This window comes from Elaeis guineensis, chromosome 11, assembly GCF_000442705.2.
Source record: "Elaeis guineensis isolate ETL-2024a chromosome 11, EG11, whole genome shotgun sequence".
NCBI lineage: Eukaryota > Viridiplantae > Streptophyta > Magnoliopsida > Arecales > Arecaceae > Elaeis > Elaeis guineensis.
Genome location: NC_026003.2, coordinates 7,588,002 through 7,606,476, shown reverse-complemented (window position 1 = coordinate 7,606,476; position 18,475 = coordinate 7,588,002). Strand labels below are relative to the sequence as shown.

At 38.7% G+C, this 18,475-nt stretch overlaps 1 protein-coding gene across 1 annotated transcript; it reads left to right on the top strand.

Moving 5' to 3' along the window:
* Positions 1–11,874: 11,874 nt before the first annotated feature.
* On the top strand, positions 11,875–13,832 carry LOC105053535 (xylulose 5-phosphate/phosphate translocator, chloroplastic). The gene is given in 2 exon segments (XM_010934741.4): positions 11,875–13,481; positions 13,484–13,832. Coding segments are annotated over 2 exon segments (1,353 nt in total). The 5' UTR covers positions 11,875–12,379; the 3' UTR covers positions 13,735–13,832.
* The last annotated feature ends 4,643 nt before the right edge of the window (positions 13,833–18,475 follow it).

The window sequence follows — 18,475 nt, the reverse complement described above, 5'->3', positions numbered from 1 at the left end:
TACCTTCTATCACAGTCTGTAAGTATAATGTACACATCTAATAAATGCTCTAAAGTAGATAATATTAGCGATGCTTATCTTTGACATTGTCGGTTAGGTCATGTGAACTAGAACAGGATGGACAGATTAACTAAAGAGAAAATCCTCGATATTAATGATTATGAGTCGTTACCGACCTATAAATCTTGTCTTCTTGGTAAGATGACAAAGTCACCTTTTAAAGAAAAAGGTAAGTGAGCCATTGATATTCTAAATCTAGTATATAGTGACGTATGTGAATCCATGAGCACAAGTGTCAGATATGGGTATAATTACTTTGTTACTTTTACTGACGATCTATCTAAGTATGGGTACATCTATCTTATGAAGCATAAATCTAAATCATTTGAAATGTTCAAATGATTCAGTAGTGAAGTAGAAAAATAAACTAAAAACTTTTTGATCAGATCGAGAAGGATGAATATCTTTCAAATGAGTTTCTGACATATCTAGAAAAGAATGAGATTTTTTCACAATGGATCCCTCCTAGGACACCACAGCATAATAGGATGTCAGAAAGGAGGAATCAAACACTGTTAGACATGGTTCAATTCATGATGGACTTTGCGACTCTACTAATCTCCTTTTGGGGGTGTGCTCTAGAAACTACATGCTATATTTTGAACAATGTTCTGAGCAAATCAGTCACTAAAATTCTATATGAGATATGGACCGGGTATAGGCCAACACTCTCTCACCTTAGGATTTGAGATTATTCAGTTTATGTCAAATATTTACAGACCGACAAGCTTGGATCCAAGTCTGATAAGTGTTTATTTGTAAGGTATCCAAAAAAAATAAAAGGATACTATTTCTATCCGCTGAAAAGCAAAAGGTGTTCATCAGTAATAAGACAGTCTTTTTAGAAAGAGAGTTTCTTAGAGAAGAAACTGATGCTACTAAGATCGAACTTGGTGAAGTTCGTGAGGTAGAAAATTAGACATCCCTGAGTAGGAATACAATACTAGATTTGATTGGAGAATCAAATCTGGAGCCTGTTATAGAGGCACCATTAAGAAGATCCTATAGAGTACAATATCAACCAGACATATACTACAATTTCTTGATTCAGGATGATAATCCTGTCGAACTAGATGAAAATGATGAGGATCCAATTATCTATATGGATGTTATTCAGAGGTCTGATTTTGAGAAATAACTAAAAATCATAAAATCCGAAATGAAGTTCATAAAAATCAATAGTGTATGGACACTTGTTGATCCATCTGAAGAGATTAAACCCATAGGATGTAAATGGATCTTCAAAAGGAAAAGAGGAGCAAATGAGAAGGTAGAGACCTATAAAGCTCATCTAGTTGCTAAGAGATATCATCAATATTATGATATTGACTATAATGAGACATTCTATTCTGTGGCAAAGCTCAAGTCCATTCGGATTATGCTTACTATAGCGGTACATCTAGATTATGAGATCTGACAAATAGATGTCAAAAATATCTTTCTTAATGAAGAGTTAGAAGAAGAGGTATATATAATACAAACTGAAGGATTCATATCCATAGACAAGTCTAAAGTGTGCAAGCTAAATAGGTCCATTTATCGACTGAAGCAAGTTTTTTGGAGTTGGAATATGCATTTTGATTAGATGATCAAAACGTATGACTTCGTTAATAATAGAGAGGAGTCCTGCATCTATAAATAGGCTAATGACTCTATAGTCATCTTTTTTATATTGTATGTAGATGACATACTCTTCATAGAAAATGACATCCCTACTTTACAAAGTGTAAAGCTGTGACTATCATCATAATTTTTTATGAAGAATTTGCGAGAAGTATTCTACATTCTAAAGATGAAGATCTATAGAGATAGATCTAAAAGGTTGCTTGGATTGTCCCAATCCACGTACATCAATATCTTACTGAAATAGTTCAGCATGAAAATTTTTAATAAGAGCTATCTATCGATAGGTCAAGGAATTACTTTCTCTAAGAAGAATTATCTGATAACTCCTTAAGAGAGAGAGCATATGAGTAGAATCCTATATGTCTCAGCAGTAAGATTTATCATGTATGTTATGATATGTATGAGATTGGATGTGGCCTACTCACTAGGAGTAGTGAGTATATATCAGTCTGATCCGGAAGAGAACTATTGGAAGGTTGTGAAGATAATCTTTAAGTATTTGAGAAATACCAAGGATCAATGGTTAATTTATAGAGATACAAATTTTAAACTTATAAGATATACTGATTTCAATTTTCAGTTTGATTATGATGACAGCAATAGTGTGTCTGGCTACATTTTCACTTTATATGATGGAGCGATCTGCTGAAAGATTTCTAAGCAGCATATAGTAATTGACTCTGCTTGTGAAGCAGAATTGATTGTGGCATCCGATACTGCTAATGGAAAGAAAAACCTAACCGATCCCTTCACTAAAATGCTCGAGATCAAAGAGTTTGATGATCATAAGTAGAAGATGGGTATTAAATACAGTCTTGATTGGCTTCAGTCCAAGTGAGAGTTGTTGAAAAATATTTTCTAAAGCCAATTATCTATCTATAGATGATTGAGCTCTTTGTAATTTCTATATGAATTATTAATAAATAAAAATTATTTTTTGGCAAGTTCATCACAAAAGCGTATTTTTCTATGAGCTCTTTTGTTATGATAAAGTCTTTAGAACTATAATATAATCAATAAAAAAAGATTTATTGAATAATTCTTAAACTTGTTTATGATCAAATAATACGTTATTAATAAGGACAATAACGTTTATCGAGTATAGATCATTGTGTGTTATATGGGTTAGTTATCCTCTTAACCAAGGAGTGTGGAGATATTGGTATGGCATACAAGTGAGATATAGGAGTACATCATCATCGAATAGTGACTCACCTATGGAGCCCTTTGCTGTCAAGAGCAGCTCGTAAAGGATATGGACATAAGTGCCCTTCCGATCTGAAATCACCATGGTAACTTGCAAGCAACTCACTGTGCTTTGGTGCCGAACTACCTATATTTCTAATACAGTGATGGAAGGCTGCTGGGTACAATCAAGTACTTGTGAAGTTAGTGTGTGAGTCAAGATGGATTGATCCTTCTAGATTATAAAAGTTAATGCATCACTATATCTCAATCCAATAAAATCTTGATCAAGATAATCCTTATAATGTATCATAAGATTTGAAAAAGATTGAAATATAATGTGGATAACTATTTTAGGATTGACAGTTAAACCTTAGGTCATCTGAAGTATTAGGGCCAAAGAAATGAATTATGCGGTAACCATATATCGAGATTCTTGAATGTTGCTTTATAATTATTCGACCTATCTAAATGTGGGGTATCATTGCTAGATGGTTACTTCGATTAGTATAGAAAATAATTTTTATGCTACCGATTTAGTGTTTGAACCTATGGAGTCACGCATAAAGTCAAACAACATAGAAAAGAATTGATCAAATATTTATGTATTCAATTTAGAAATATAAGATTTGATATTGAACATATAGATTTACTTAATTAAGAATTAAGTTATAGATCATACGGAATTAAACATTGACTATGTGTAGCTAGCACTGTACATGAGGCTCAGGTTTAATTTTAGAGATAAATTTGATCAAATCTGTGATCCAAAAAATTATGATAGATTAGATTCGAGTCCTAATTACCTTAAATTAGACCTAAGTTAATTGAGCCTGATTTTATTAAGGCTAAATTGGGTTAAATATCTAAGCTGGACTGAGACCTAAATCCTAATTAGATTAGGATTAGCAGCCTTTTCGAATTTGATTTGAATTAGTTTCGAATTAGATTCAAATTGAGTTTAAACTTGAATCAAATCTGATTTGGTGCAATTAACCATATTTATCAGATATTCTCTTACCCATATGGCCGATTAAGATGGAGGAGAGGGCACTGAAAATAACCCCTCTCCTTGAGCATGCGACATGGTGAAGGAAGGCACAAGTTAGCACTTCTCCTACTTCCATTAAAAAACCTTATGGTTTAGAAAGTTTGGATTTGATTCAAACTTGGAGGGTCCTATTCTTAATCTATGAAGATATTTGATTTGATCTAGGAACTCTTGTTTATTTAAGAAGAGATGTGGAGAAGAGAAAAATCAATCAAGCATTGGTCTAGGCATGAGATCCTTGGGCCTCCCATCTCCTTGGGCATCACCTCTCCCTGGGCGTGTCTCTCCTTTTGGGCATCCTCCCTATCTCTTGTGGTGTGGCATGCGGGTGCTTTCCAAGGCCTTAAGATCAGTCTCAAAGCTCTCCTTCTTTCCTCCTGAAGAGTTCTTCATCCCTCTCTCCTACGTTGCTTGGCGTGCATACGAAGTAGATGATCTGCGCATCCAGATCTCGCAAAGCAAATTGTTTGAGAAACCTTTCTATTTTGATCAAGTCTTTCACTATAAATCAAGGTGAGATTTCATAAATATTATAAAATTTTAATTGTTAATCTATTCAATTTTCTTCCTAGCATTCGATGTGATCCGATAATTTTTTCTTTAGATGATTCTTTCCATAAGGTGTTGCACCTCCTTGATCGTCCTTAGGAGATCCATTTCCTGCATAGCCCTGATCTTCTTTAGATTGGCCTCTATTCCTTGGCTAGATACCATGAAGCTCAAAAATTTTTCAGAAGTCACTTCGAAAGCACACTTGGCTGGGTTCAACTTCATCTTGTACTTCAGTAGGATAGTGAAGGCTTCTTCGAGGTTGTCGATATGGTTTCTTATGGACTTGCTTTTGATGAGCATGTCATCCTTATACACCTCTATATTCGATCCAATCTGATCTTTGAAGACTTTGTTTACGAGGTATTGATAAGTTGCACCTATATTTTTCAGACCAAAGGATATGACCCTATAATAGAAGAGACTTTGGTCAGTGATAAAAGATATTTTCTCTTCGTCTTTAGGTACCATCCGGATTTGGTTATAATTGGAGAAGGCATCCATGAAGGATAGAAGTTCATGGCTTGAGGTGGCATCGACCAGCTGATCAATCTTAGACAGGGGGTAGCTGTCTTTTGGGTAGGTCTTGTTTAGTTCGATAAAGTCGATGTAGATTTATCATTGTTCATTCATCTTCTTCACCATGACCATGTTTGCTATCCACTCTGGATAGGTCATCTCCTTGATGAAGCTCGCTTGGAGCAGCTTGTCTACTTCCTCAACTATTGCCTTGTGCCATTCAGGTGTGAAACTCCTTTTTTTTGTTTGAAGGGATGGTGGTTCAGGCTTACATTCAGTCGGTGCATGATCATCGAGGGATCGATTTCTGGCATGCCTACTGGCATCCAGACGAAGACGTCTATGTTTTCTTATAAAAAGAAGGTTAGCTGGTCTTTTATTTTCTGATCCTAATTTGACCCTATCTAGACCATATGCTCCTAATTTCCATCCACCAAGAGGATTGAGATGAGATCCTTGACTGATTCTCCATGTTCCTCGATGAGCTCATTGGGTGTCGAGTCCTTCAACCAAGTATGACTTGATAGGATGAGCTCCCTGGAGAGCAATATTGTAGTAATGGCATGCCAAGTCTTGATCTCCACGAACTTCTCCGACTCCGTGCACCATTAAAAATTTTATTTTTAGATAGTATGTGGAGATGACGACTCAGAGTGCATTCAGGTTCGGTCGGCTGAGGATAACATTATAAGTCGAGGGTGCTTAGACGACTAGGAAGTCAACTTGGGCAGTGGACTAGATGGAAAATCGATCAGCTTTCACAAGCTGCATGATGACTCCTTCCACGGAGATGGTGTGCTTAGTAAATCCAACAAGTGAGGAGTCCATGCTCCCCAGCCGATCATCAGGTATTCCCATCTTTGAGAAGGTATCATAAAATAAGATGTCGGCAGAGCTTTCATTATCAATCAGGACACGGTGTGCATCATAGTTTGTGATATTTAAATTTACAACTACCACATCATTATGCGGGAACTGAATTTCTTGGGCATCTTCTTCTGTAAAAATTATTAATTCTCCAGTCCTCCACTTTTTCACCGCTTCTTTGTCTCTATCAGATCCTCCACCATGATACCCCCCAGTGATGGTGTTTATCACGTCGACTGCGGGTTGGTCCTCCTGTAGTCCTGTCCGCTGTGGTTGCTCTACTGGCCGAGGAGATCTCTACCATTCCTCCCACTACTCCCTCCTTTGTCAAATGAACTGATCGAGATGACCATGCCTGATGAAATCCTCGATCTCATCTTAGAGTTGAATACACTCCTCTGTGTTATGGCCGTGGTCTCGATAGTATAGACAGTACTTATTGAGATTTCTCCGATCAAAGACTGTTCATGACTTCCTCGCCTCTAAGAGTCATCCTCTGATTTTTATCAGCACTTGAGTCTTTAGAGCATTCAATGGGATATAATTATTATGTCTCCTTGACGGTGAGGCATGTCGATATCTTCTTTGAGGGCTTCAAGGTCGGTAGTTCTGAGGAGTTTCATTTTTCGGCTTACGAGATGGAGACTTGAAGTACTGTTGGATTCTCTTCTCCCACCTTGGGGAGATCTGTTGGATTCTCTCCTCCCACCTCAGGGAGCACTCCTTATTTTGCTTTCTCCTATGATAGAACTAACGGAGGCTTTATCTTCGATGAAGATCTCCTCCATGTGGGCATAGTTTTCTACTAGAGCTAGCATATCGGGGTAGTCTTGAGGATAGGTCTTTACTGATATCCTCTTGAGGTTATGCTTCAGAAGTCTGCTCATCATCGCGGACATCACGACTGACTGATCCAGATCGCTAACTTCCAAATGGCCGTATTGAAGCAGCTGACGAAAGCTCGACTCGCCCTCCTTCTACTTTACAGAGTAGAGGTAGTCAGACTGCTTATGCTAGCATCGACTACTGACAAAATAGTTGATGAAAGATGGGCTCAACTGCTCGAAGGAATAGATCGAGGCTGGCTTTAAACTAGAATACCAATGTTAGGCCGCCCCCTTTAGAGTTGAGGAGAAGGCTCGACAAAGGATGGCATTGGTGGCTCCATGGAGGAGCATCGCCACCTTGAAGGTTTCAAGATGATCAATGGGATCGGCAATCCCATCATAGCTTTTGAATTGCGAAGCCTTGAAGTATCAGGAAGCAGCTCCTGCATGATCATCGAGTCAAAAGGTGGGTCGCTATTAAACCCATCGTAGGATGTTGAGGAAGTGTTGCAGATCGCATCGATCTACTGATCAATTTTTTAGAGCTGTCACTCAAGCACGGGGTCTTAGGCGATACATACCTCGAAGTGCTGGGGGGAATCACTGATCAGGGATTGAATCATGCCTTGATCAGGGATTGAATCATGCCTTGATCAGGGATTGAGAGATCGCCGCCTTCTTTGTTCTGGAGTTCTGTGGTGGCTCTGGTGGGCTTGTTCCTCTTCAGGCTTCAAGGAGAGGCCCATGGTTTGTTCCGATATTGGTGGCTACGAAACCAGATTCGATGGTGGTGCCATCAAAGAAGGCATAATTTGATTAGGCTACAGTGCCGCCGATGGAGATACAGGGACATCCTGAATCATCTGAACAATGACCGTTCGATTTTGGACCCACTAGAAGAGTAGGTTGAATAGATTCACCATAACGAATGCCGACTGAGAAGGCAGGAGAGTTTCTGCCACTTGTAGCTATATCCGATTGTTAGCCTAGCTCTCCACCAGTGGGGAGGTAGTGGCGTTGGTGTGGTGAGATGAAACTCTCTTAAGCAGCATGATTATGTTATACTCTTGATCTACACTCCTTCGAATGGATTCAGGATCCTTCCTCTAGTGCCAATCTATTGGTGCAAAAATCTGTATGGCATCGAGATGCTGGAGTGGACAGCGAGATGGGCCTCTCAGGGGTGTGACCTATGCAAAAGTTCTGATTGAAGGTTGCTCCGATGAGGATCCTCAGACATTCAAGTTAGAACTCTCATTCAATAGATAGAAAGCATGAGAGGTAGAATAATGAAGTATCTTTTTTAGGATCCCCTTCAAGCCTCCTTTTATGGATGGAGGCTATTGCTTTAGTTAGCAGATTGGTTTGTATGATTCCATCTGGCTAGGGCATCATTCGCATGTAATGATGAAACTATCGCTCGAGATTTTTGAGATATGATGGTTGTGGTTGTCTTATCAATTTTGTGATAGTTGTCATTTGGCTGGCATTGAATTTTGAATTGGCATGCCAACTAATGCTAATAAGCTGAAGACTGGTCAGTTATGGTCATGAGTCCGATGTTCTATGCCGCTGTCAGATGAGGAAGTCAGGATGTAGGGGCCCACTCGATAGGAGGAGATTGATTGGTCGGATGCAATTGACTAATGACCATCTCTCAATCAATCGAGCTAGTCATTCGGGCATGTTGTTGATTCATCAGCTTAGGCTACAGGAGTTGATCACTGAGGAGACATCGATAGTCATGGGTGAGAGTTATCGAGCAACAATTAGTAGGCTTCATTTGCTTTGAATGCGAAAGGACAATAGGACAGATGTCGAGGATCAGTTAGTGGCAAAGTGATAATGATTGCGGTCGATTAGGGATCGGTGAGGGCTCAGCAGACAGGCTTGCTAGGTTTTAATATCCTGGGCCTTGGGCTTCTTCATATCATTAGTCCATATGAAATTTCCTCCAATAGTACTCTTTTGTAGTATTCTTTTATAGGATAGAAGTAAGATAGATTCGTTTATAAGATTCAACTTTTGGTACAATATTTTTGGTTATTGATTCATTGGAGTGGAGAAATGGCCACTAGAAAGATTGCAGAAAACTAGCCATTGAGCTAATCCCATGCTTGGGGTCGACTCCAATTCCTCTGGAGTCGACTCCATCTGCTTTGGGATTGACTCCAATTCTTCAGAGGTTGACTCCATTAGGAATCCGAAAAAATAGTTTTCTATCTGTACCTGTTGCTCAGTAAGGGTCGACCTATGGGTTATCCTCTCTACGTGCCAGCTCCACTACAACATGCCGGGGTAAACTTCTTGCTCTTGGGGTCGACTTTTGTTTTGGTTGAAACTCAAAAATTTACTCTTTTCAGCCTAATACAGTGCAGGGGTCTACTCCTAGCCTTCTGGGGTCGACTCCACTAGGTCTGAACTTAAAAATTCTTCTTTAAAGTCCTTGACCAAATTATTTTTGAAGAGATCTTTTCCATAGGTTATTTCTTCAATTTGAACATTTGAAAAGACCTACATTCATTTTTGAAATACATGATTAGATTCATAATTACTCAAAATTTGACAATCATCAAAATTAATCATAGGATCAACAAAAAATTTGATATGGTCCACTTATAACTTTATTATTAAAGATAATTTAAGATAATTAAGATGATAATGAATAATTAAAACTGTTTTAAGAGAAAGATAGACTTAAGTCAAAATAAAGATTCTACTATAGTTATACTTTCTTGATGGATCGAAAAAGTTATGTTAACCTAAAAAAATCTTTACTCTAGCTTATAAATATAGCCTGTGACTCTCTATCAAGTATAGGCATCGAGATTCTCTGACATAGACTAGAAGTACTCTTTTATAGTATTCTTTTGTAGGATAGAAGCAAAGTAGATTCGTCTATAAAATTTGTCTTTCGATAGTTTTCGTAACTTTCTTGATCATTGATTCATTTATGCTTGAACAATAATAGCTGAAGGTATGTTTATTTTTCTATTCAAATTAAATTTCTTATATGAACTACTATAACTACTTTGGAGGCCAACATCATGTCATGGAATATAGCTATAAAATATATGTTTAGATGATGACATTTTTTTTTTTGTTAGAAAGTTAATGACCGTTGTTGAATGGTGTTTTAAAGTGTATGTTTTGAAGGACTTATTTGATTTTTAAAAAAATATTTTTTAATAATTTTTTTGAAAGTTGATGCTTTGGGCATATGATAATTAATAAAATAATTTTATATATTTAGTTGTCCATAGAAAAACAGCATATTTTAGAATAACATATGCTTTTTTGAGTTTTTACTTTTTTTTAAAAATTATAACAAATACTTATTATATCTTTAGTAAAAGAAAAAATCTTATCACTTTCTATTTAAAGCTTAACTATATTTTTTTTAAAAAAATTTATCCAATTCTCGGTTTGTGGGATTTGGATTTTTTCATATCTCATATATTTTTTTTCATAAAATATGAAAATTTTATTTTCATAACAAGACTATTTTTTCATCTTTCTTCTTTAAAATGTATTTTTTCTTTTTTTTTTTTTCCTTAACCACACTTTCACCTCTGCCCTTCCTGGGAACCAAAAGAGTCATAAATAGTTTGCTTCTCTTTAATTTTCCTTTCATGTATAATAGAGTGGTGATAATGTCACCTTTCTATGATCAACTGGAATGAATAAATGAAATAAAAGATGGTCCAGGCAAATAGTAAAACATCGCATCGCCGTATCAATAGTACAAATATGATGCCTTTGAAGGTGCTGCAGCATTCATGTTGGGCTACAATCGAGTTGTCATCTAATAATATAAATGTGGATGAAACTGAGAGAATACAATAGCTAGTTGGTCTGACTTGTGAACTAGATAGAAAGACATTTAGATAGGGATTGTCATAATATAAATAAGTCATTAAAATGAATGCTATATAAGAGAAATAACAACACCGATTATATAACATTTTAACCAATAACCTCAACAAAACCATATTTATAAATTCAAATTTTTATACTATTTGTTATTACAAGTCTCTGGTTTACTTGTGATGTGGCTAGAGTTGGACGCCATCCGAGGTCTGGGATACATGAGAGAACTTACAAGAGAAGTCCATACTTGTCGAAAATATTTTGGCAAGGGACTCTCCGATATTTAAGTTAACCAAAGCTTGAAAAAAGTAAAAAAAAAGAGAGAGAATGGTGGGAGTGAGGGTGGTGGTATACTATTCCCTTTTCAATTGAGCTTACCTGATGATTTTTTTGGTATCTTTTTATATAAAAGTGGAGCCACAGATGATTTAGATGGAATATTTGGGCCATTATGCCAGACTCGTTAGGGTACTAGGCCACATTCTGACAGATTATTATGATAGGGGATCTTTTCGCTATCGTACAAATCAAAGTTATTAGACGATTGTAGATTTTGCTCATATAGACTGAGGAGCCGATAGTTAGTGATCAGTGCTGAATCGAAGCCTTGTGTGATGTCTGTGTCCAGGATTTGGGCATTGTCTCCTATTAGCTTATAAGAGCTTCATTCTTGGTCCTCGACACGATCCAGCCATCGGGTCGGTATACCTCCGACCACACAGTCAGAAGATTTTGACCATGAGGTCAGTCAATGCCCGAGCCTGAGGTTGGGAAGAGGGCGTTGGTGAGGGTTTGGTCTGCTCTGGCAACCTCTCGTTCTCTAGTATTCGAGATAGCTTTGCTGAATTGTCCACGGATATTTGACCACGTTTCGAAGTGAAGAAAAATATTATAGGTGACGGATTACCTCCACAACACTATTTTTTTATTAAAAAAATATTTTTTTTCTTTTTGGGTTATGGTTTTGCTATTTAGGGTTGCAAATGTCATATACTAATACCTATTAAGATCTAATGAAGCAAGGAAATAATGATGGTTATTTCCTTAAAAGTAGAAGGCAACTGTTTTTGATGGGACTCCAATTATTCTTTTTTTTGGTAAAACAGATGAGGCATTGGCTATATATTAAGATGATATCAACGGTATTTATATAAGAGTATAGACAATACAGTATACAGAAAAGAAGAAATACAAGATACAGAAATAGCAGGTACAATAGAGCAAGAAATATAAGTAGAAATAGGCAGTGATAAGCTGAGCATCCGAGCAGTCAGTGTGGCAGTGGCCGATGATGCAGCCCTTCTAGGAGGATAAACAGAGAGCCTACGCTAAAAGCAAATAGTATTTGGAGAAGTAACTAGAAGCATAATGCAAAAAAAACACCCATGCAATAAGATCCGTAGGCCAAAAGCATGGGGGTACAATTATGTGATGTTATAGCGAATGCTTTGTTACGGGTTGCATCAGTACTGAAACGACAAGTCCATCAAATGGACGGTCGAGAAGGAGAGTAATTCAACAAACCAGCATCATCTGCTCATCGAATAATCTCTCATCGACGCTAGGTGTCCATGTCTGGCCCGCGTCGGATGCCAAGCAGAACGACCGAACCCGTACAATTAATGCAGAGAGATGGCCCACCTTCTTCGCATGCCGCACATCGCAAGCACATGCCATCACTCATTGTATTTTAGCTCTCTCGCTTATCATTCTCACCGTATCAAACGATTCTTATAAAACCCCCCTCTCACCGTCACTTCCTCCATCCCTCCCTCTTGTCTATTCGCCTTCCAGCTATCTGATCAAATACGAATCAAGCAAAAACATGCTTTCGTTGCACACTCCACTGCCCTTCTCATCAACCGCTCTCCTCGGCCGCACCAAAACCCACAACCCGAGACACCATGCCACTCCCAACTCCACTCTCACGAATCTCCACGCACTCGTCCGTTTGCCCCCTTCTGTCCTCCTTCAAAGACCCACTCTCACATTCCCCAGTCTCATCCCCAGAGCAGCAGCAGCAGATGGAGACCACCCCATTGCTCCAATACCGAAAGAGAACCAAGAAGATTTGGACGACTCGAAAGATGGAGAAGACTCCATTCCAGATCAAAATGAAGCAAATGAAGATAACGATGACGATGAGGAGGAGGAGGATGAGGATGAGGAAGAAGAAAATTCCACCCGTACCAAAGACAGTATCACCAAATCTGTACCCAAAAATGAATCCAAATCCAAAACCAATACCTTAAACTTGGCCTTGGTGGTCGGCCTTTGGTACTTCCATAGCGTAATCTTCAACATCTACAACAAGAAGGTGCTCAACCTCTTCCCCTACCCCTGGTTGCTCGCCTCCTTCCAGCTGCTCGTAGCCTCCCTCTGGATGGGCTTCCTCTGGGCCTCCCGCCTCCAGTCTTTCCCCCGAGTCTCCAAGAAATTCTTCGCCGCGCTCCTCGGCCCCGCGTTCTTCCACGCCATCGGCCACGTCTACGCCTGCGTCTCCTTCTCCAAGGTCGCCGTCTCCTTCACCCACGTCATCAAGACTTCCGAGCCCGTCTTCTCCGTCGTCCTCTCCGCCCTCCACGGCCGCTTCTACCCCCTCCACGTCTGGCTCTCCGTCCTCCCCATCGTCGCCGGCTGCTCCCTCGCCGCCGTCACCGAGGCCTCCTTCGACGCCCACGGCCTCTGGACCGCCCTCATCTCCAACGCCGGCTTCGTCCTCCGCAACATCCACTCCAAGCACAGCCTCTACGATTTCTCCCACGTCAGTGGCCTCAATCTCTACGGCTGGATCACCATCGTCTCCCTCCTTTACCTCTTCCCGGTCGCCGTCTTCGTCGAGGGGTCCCGGTGGGCGGGTGGCGTCCAACGGGCGCTCGCCGCGGTGCCCACGCCGTGGACGTTCTACGGGTGGGTGCTCCTCTCGGGGTTTTCTACCACCTCTACAACCAGACGTCCCACCGGGCGCTTGAGAAGATGAGTTCATCGGCGTTCTCGGTCGGGAATAGCATGAAGCGGGTGGTGGTCATCGTGGCCTCAGTGCTCGTGTTCGGGAATCCGATCCGGCCGCTGAATGCTCTCGGCTCGGGGATCGCGATACTCGGGACATTCTTGTATTCGCGGGCAACGGCGACGGAAAAGAAGGATAATAAGGCTGTTTCCAAGACGAAGACCAGCTAAATAATTGAAAGGTATCAATCGAGGAGCCTGGCCCCGTGGTGCCACGGTGACAGCCACATCTATTTTACACTTCTTTTCTTGCTCTTTTTTTTTTTTTTTTTTTTTTTCTTTTTCCACCATAGCATATAGCATACAAGGAGCAGAGAGAATAACAATAAAAAGATGATTTTTAATCAAATGTGACGTTCTCATCTCTCTAATTCTCGTTTCCTTCGTTTTATTTGTGTATTTGATAGGATACATATAAGCATATAACCTTTAAAAAAAAAAAAAATTCAGTGCTTGTTAAATAAGAATTATAGCCCGGCGTGTTGGCAATGAAAAATATCTGTACAAATACTCCATTATGTCATTCGGAAAAGAATGAATATGATTTGTACTTCTGCAAAAATTTCATTTAAATATAAATGATATGGTTTAATAATACTTCATATATATCTATCTTAAGTAACTTAAAGGACTTCTTTGGCCCATGAGAATAGAGGGAAGGAAAGTATGATCAACAGAAAAATAAAAAATTATTCTTGTGGAAGTGAACTTCATCAGGACTCTTTTTTTGTCAACCATTGCTACAACTTTCTCAAACATAGAGGAGTCATATCATACTTTGAGGAATTTATTTGGAAGCTATCGCTTCTCGAGAAAGTTAAGCTCTGCTCATGGTTGTGTTATTATAATAAAATCCACGTTACAGACAATCTTTCAAAGAAGAGCTTGCCTCTAACCAACAAATGCTTCTTTTGTGGCGAAAGTGTTGAAGCAATGAATCATCTACTCTTGCAATGCGAAATCTCCAAGAAGTTCTGGCAAATAATTCTGAGGAGGGGGAGAATCCTTGAATACCCGCTCCAACTTTGTAAGTTGGAAGGAAGACTACTTCTACCAATTGTCTCCCTTGGTGCATGTTCATTTTGAGTCCTTGGATGCGTTCTGGGGTTGTTCCCATTCTTTTTAGGACCTTGAACAACTTTGGGCCTCTGGGCTGCAAGTGGACGGGAGGTGTTGTTAACATGTGAGGACACTTACTACCACTAGCCTTGTATCCTTGTATAAGGTCGACAACCTCCCTAGACATGTACATGCATTGCTTCAGAGCGGTAGACGAGAATGTGAGGACACTTACATTCCATTTATTCGCTTAACCTCTGTAGCCAGCCCTTGTAATTTCTGAATGCCTATATAATATAATATTTTTTGGAAGAAGTACTTTACTCCTTGTTTTTTTGGAAAAAAAAAAATGGCCTCGTGTTTGATTAGAATTTTTAAATAAGAAAGATCGAAAGCTAGTATTTTCATGAAAATAAAATTTTCACATTTCATGAAAAAAAAAAATCTATGTGGAACATGAAAAATTTCAAGTTCCTCGAGATGGAAGTTGGAGTAATTTTTTTTCAAATATGCCCTTAAGGTTTTAGATAGACCACTTTATTAAGGACATAATAACTATTTTATATAATTTCTAAAAAAATAAATGCTCAACGAAATATAACTCACTATAGAACGTGTCATCTTTTTATGATCAACCAAAAATGTAAAAATAATTTTTTTAGACATCATATACTAAGGCATCAGCTTTTTAATTAGAAAAAAATATCCTAGTGAATGAAAATTCTTTTCATGGATCAAATGAGTCTAAAGTCTTTCTAATGCAACCTGAAGCATAACCCGATAATACTCCATGAAATCCTACAATGGCCAGTCGAATATATATATGATGCATCAACAACAAACCTGTGCTATTTGAACCATGTTGGGTTGCTTTGGTTGAAATACAGCACCGCAGAGTAAATTGTCAAATTGGGTTGTCTCGGTCGTGTTTTGTATTTCGGTGGGGTATCTTTGATAGTTATCGGGAGGGTGACAATAGTTTTGTTTCCTTCCCCCCTCTTAAATCCTTTGGACAAGCTCAAATTGAGTATTTTGCCATGTCCCGTTATTTTGTCTATTTGCTTGTTAAATATCATACTGTTATTACTACAGATTGGTGAATATGATAGGATTGAGTACGTGGCTATCAGGGAACTCATGGCAACAAAAATTGAAAATGTCAAGGTGTATACTTACAAGCACCTGATTTCCTATGTAGGTAGAAAATGATAATATTACAGGAGGCTTAAGAGAAGCAACAAGAGAAAATGTATGAACATTGTTGAAGAAGACAAATAAACTTTTGCAGCAAAGGATAAAGAGTTCACTGATATTGTGAGCATTCATATTTTAGTTTAGTAATCAGAAAACATATAACTTAGTGTGTGCATGAGAGAGAGAGAGAGAGAGAGAGAGCTCTGACTATTGGGGAAGATAACTGAGAAGACATATAGTGGAAAGTGGAGATGGTTGCAGAAGAGTGATGATGCAAACCATCTACCCGGATTATTTTCAGGTTAAACTTTTAGGGGCATTAAAAACTTACAGCTTTTCTTTTTCGCTCCACTGGAAGTGTTTATTCCATTCTAGAGGCATGACACTGGATACATTCTGAATCCTAGCATTTGAAGGCTGGTAGAATGGTATTTTTGCGTTCAGATCTAGAATAAGAATGCACATGTTTTGCAAAAACCTGAAATATAATGAATGCTTGGTGTCAAGAAAGTGTTGTTAGGAGAACTACATCGAACAAATTAATCGTTGTCTTGTGAATTCAGAAAATGTTGTTTGTGCAGTTTTTTAATGAAATCAAGACAACCTCTCTGTCAGTTCTTGATTGGAAAAAGTAAGGAATCTGTCTTGCTGGAGATGACAGAACTATTGTTAGTCAAGATGAGGTAACCTTTAGATGAACAAGCTAGGTCAGCACCAAAAGAGGACTGATATACCACTGGGATTTGGAGGATAAGTCAACAGAGTTCGGGCAAGAAAGAGAGCAAAGTACGGATATACAGGATATAACTCATAATTAGCAAAAGGAGAATCAGTTTGTGGGAAGTAGACCCTAGAAATCAGTTAAGAAGATGAGTTGGAGACTAAAAACGACTCCTTGGTACCAATGATGGCTGATCAGCATTGATGAAGGTTAGGTTTGCCAAGTTTTCAACAATAAATAACCTAGGATCTCTGACCAATGTATAAATGAGTCATCACCTGCAAAATTGAAGCCAACAAAATGGCAAAAAGAGAAAAATATATATCATCAAATAATGACCAATTTGCACAGCTATCTCATACTTGTACCATATACCTGTCGGTTGATTCCAACAATCAGCTGTCATCTATAAGCTTCTTATAAAAGAACAATCAGCTTTTTTTGAGGGAATCCTTTTGTTTTTTGAATGAATTTAACTGTTGGCATATTTATTTTTAAATGAATTCCTTTGGTCTTGTAATAGCAGGAATTCTTCATTTCTCACTGAGCACTCGGTACAACTCCAGTATCATCTTTAGATGATATGGAACCCTATCACTCGCAGTGCCTGACAACAGACATGATCATTCTGTGGACATGAAGCTTTCCCTCTTTGCAGCCTTGAGAAGTTGTTTGACAAAGTCTCTGGAGCACATGAAATGTGTATGTGCAAATACAATCATCAAAAGCCCATTCAGTGTATATGCTGCTATCATCACTCTGTACGATGCTGAGAAAAATCTGGAAGCAACTTCCGATATTCATGATATTGCCCATCCTTTGAGAACAAATTAAATATCTGAGAAGCAGCTGATGCCTCGAGAGAAAAGCCATTCTCCTTTACGAGGCATTGCATAAAAGAGACTCAAAGCCTCATCGATCCTCCCACTTTTGCTATAGCTGTCGATTAATATGTTGTATGTAAAAGCATTGAGTTCATGGCCTTTTGAAACCATTAAATCACAAATTTTTATTGCATCATTTAGTTTTCCCATCATACAGTAACCATCCACTAGTGTAGCATAAGTTACTACATCAGGCTCTATACCTCTACAGATCATCACTTTTAGTAATCCATGTGCCTCTTGAACCATTCCTTCTTTACAAATGGCATCAATCAATGCACTTAATGTCACGACATTTGGGTGAATTTGTTGTTCTGTCATTTCATAAAGCAACTGATGAGCTTCTTTCCACTCCCCTAATCTACAAAATGCACGCAATATTGACCTATAAGTGACAACATCTGGATGTATTTTTTGACTCATCAACATCCTCCATTTTTCCAAGGTGGCATAGTCCATCTAGTACAGTACTATAGGTAATAATATCAGGCTTTACTCCTTGTCGTTGCATTTTGTGGAAGAGCTCCATGGCCTCATCCATTTTTTGATTCTTCACAAATCCATTAATCAAGACAGAGTAGGTATGATTGTTAGGAGCAAGACCCTCAACCAACATGGAATCAAAGACTTCCCTAGCATTAACGAGATGGCCTTCTCGACAATATCCTTGCACCAATATAGTATGAGATAACATTAGGCTTGTCACCTCTTTCCTTCATTAAATCTAATAATTTATGGGCCTCTCCAGTCTTCTCATGATTGGAAAGTGAATCCATTAGCACGTTAAATGTCACAGCATCTGGTGAAAGGCGTCGATCCATCATCTCCTTCAAAATACCAACAGACTGCTCCCAGGCCTAAAGAGGAATGTCCATAAATAATGCTGCTGTAAGTGCGAACATCTGGTTTAACACCCACATGACTCATTTCCTCGAGCAGTTTTCAAGCATCAGTCACGTGTCCCTCTTTGCAAAACTGGTGGATGATAGTGTTGAACGTTATGATGTCAGGCTTGCAACTTGTTGGGGCAATCGGATCTACTCCCTCCGATTCA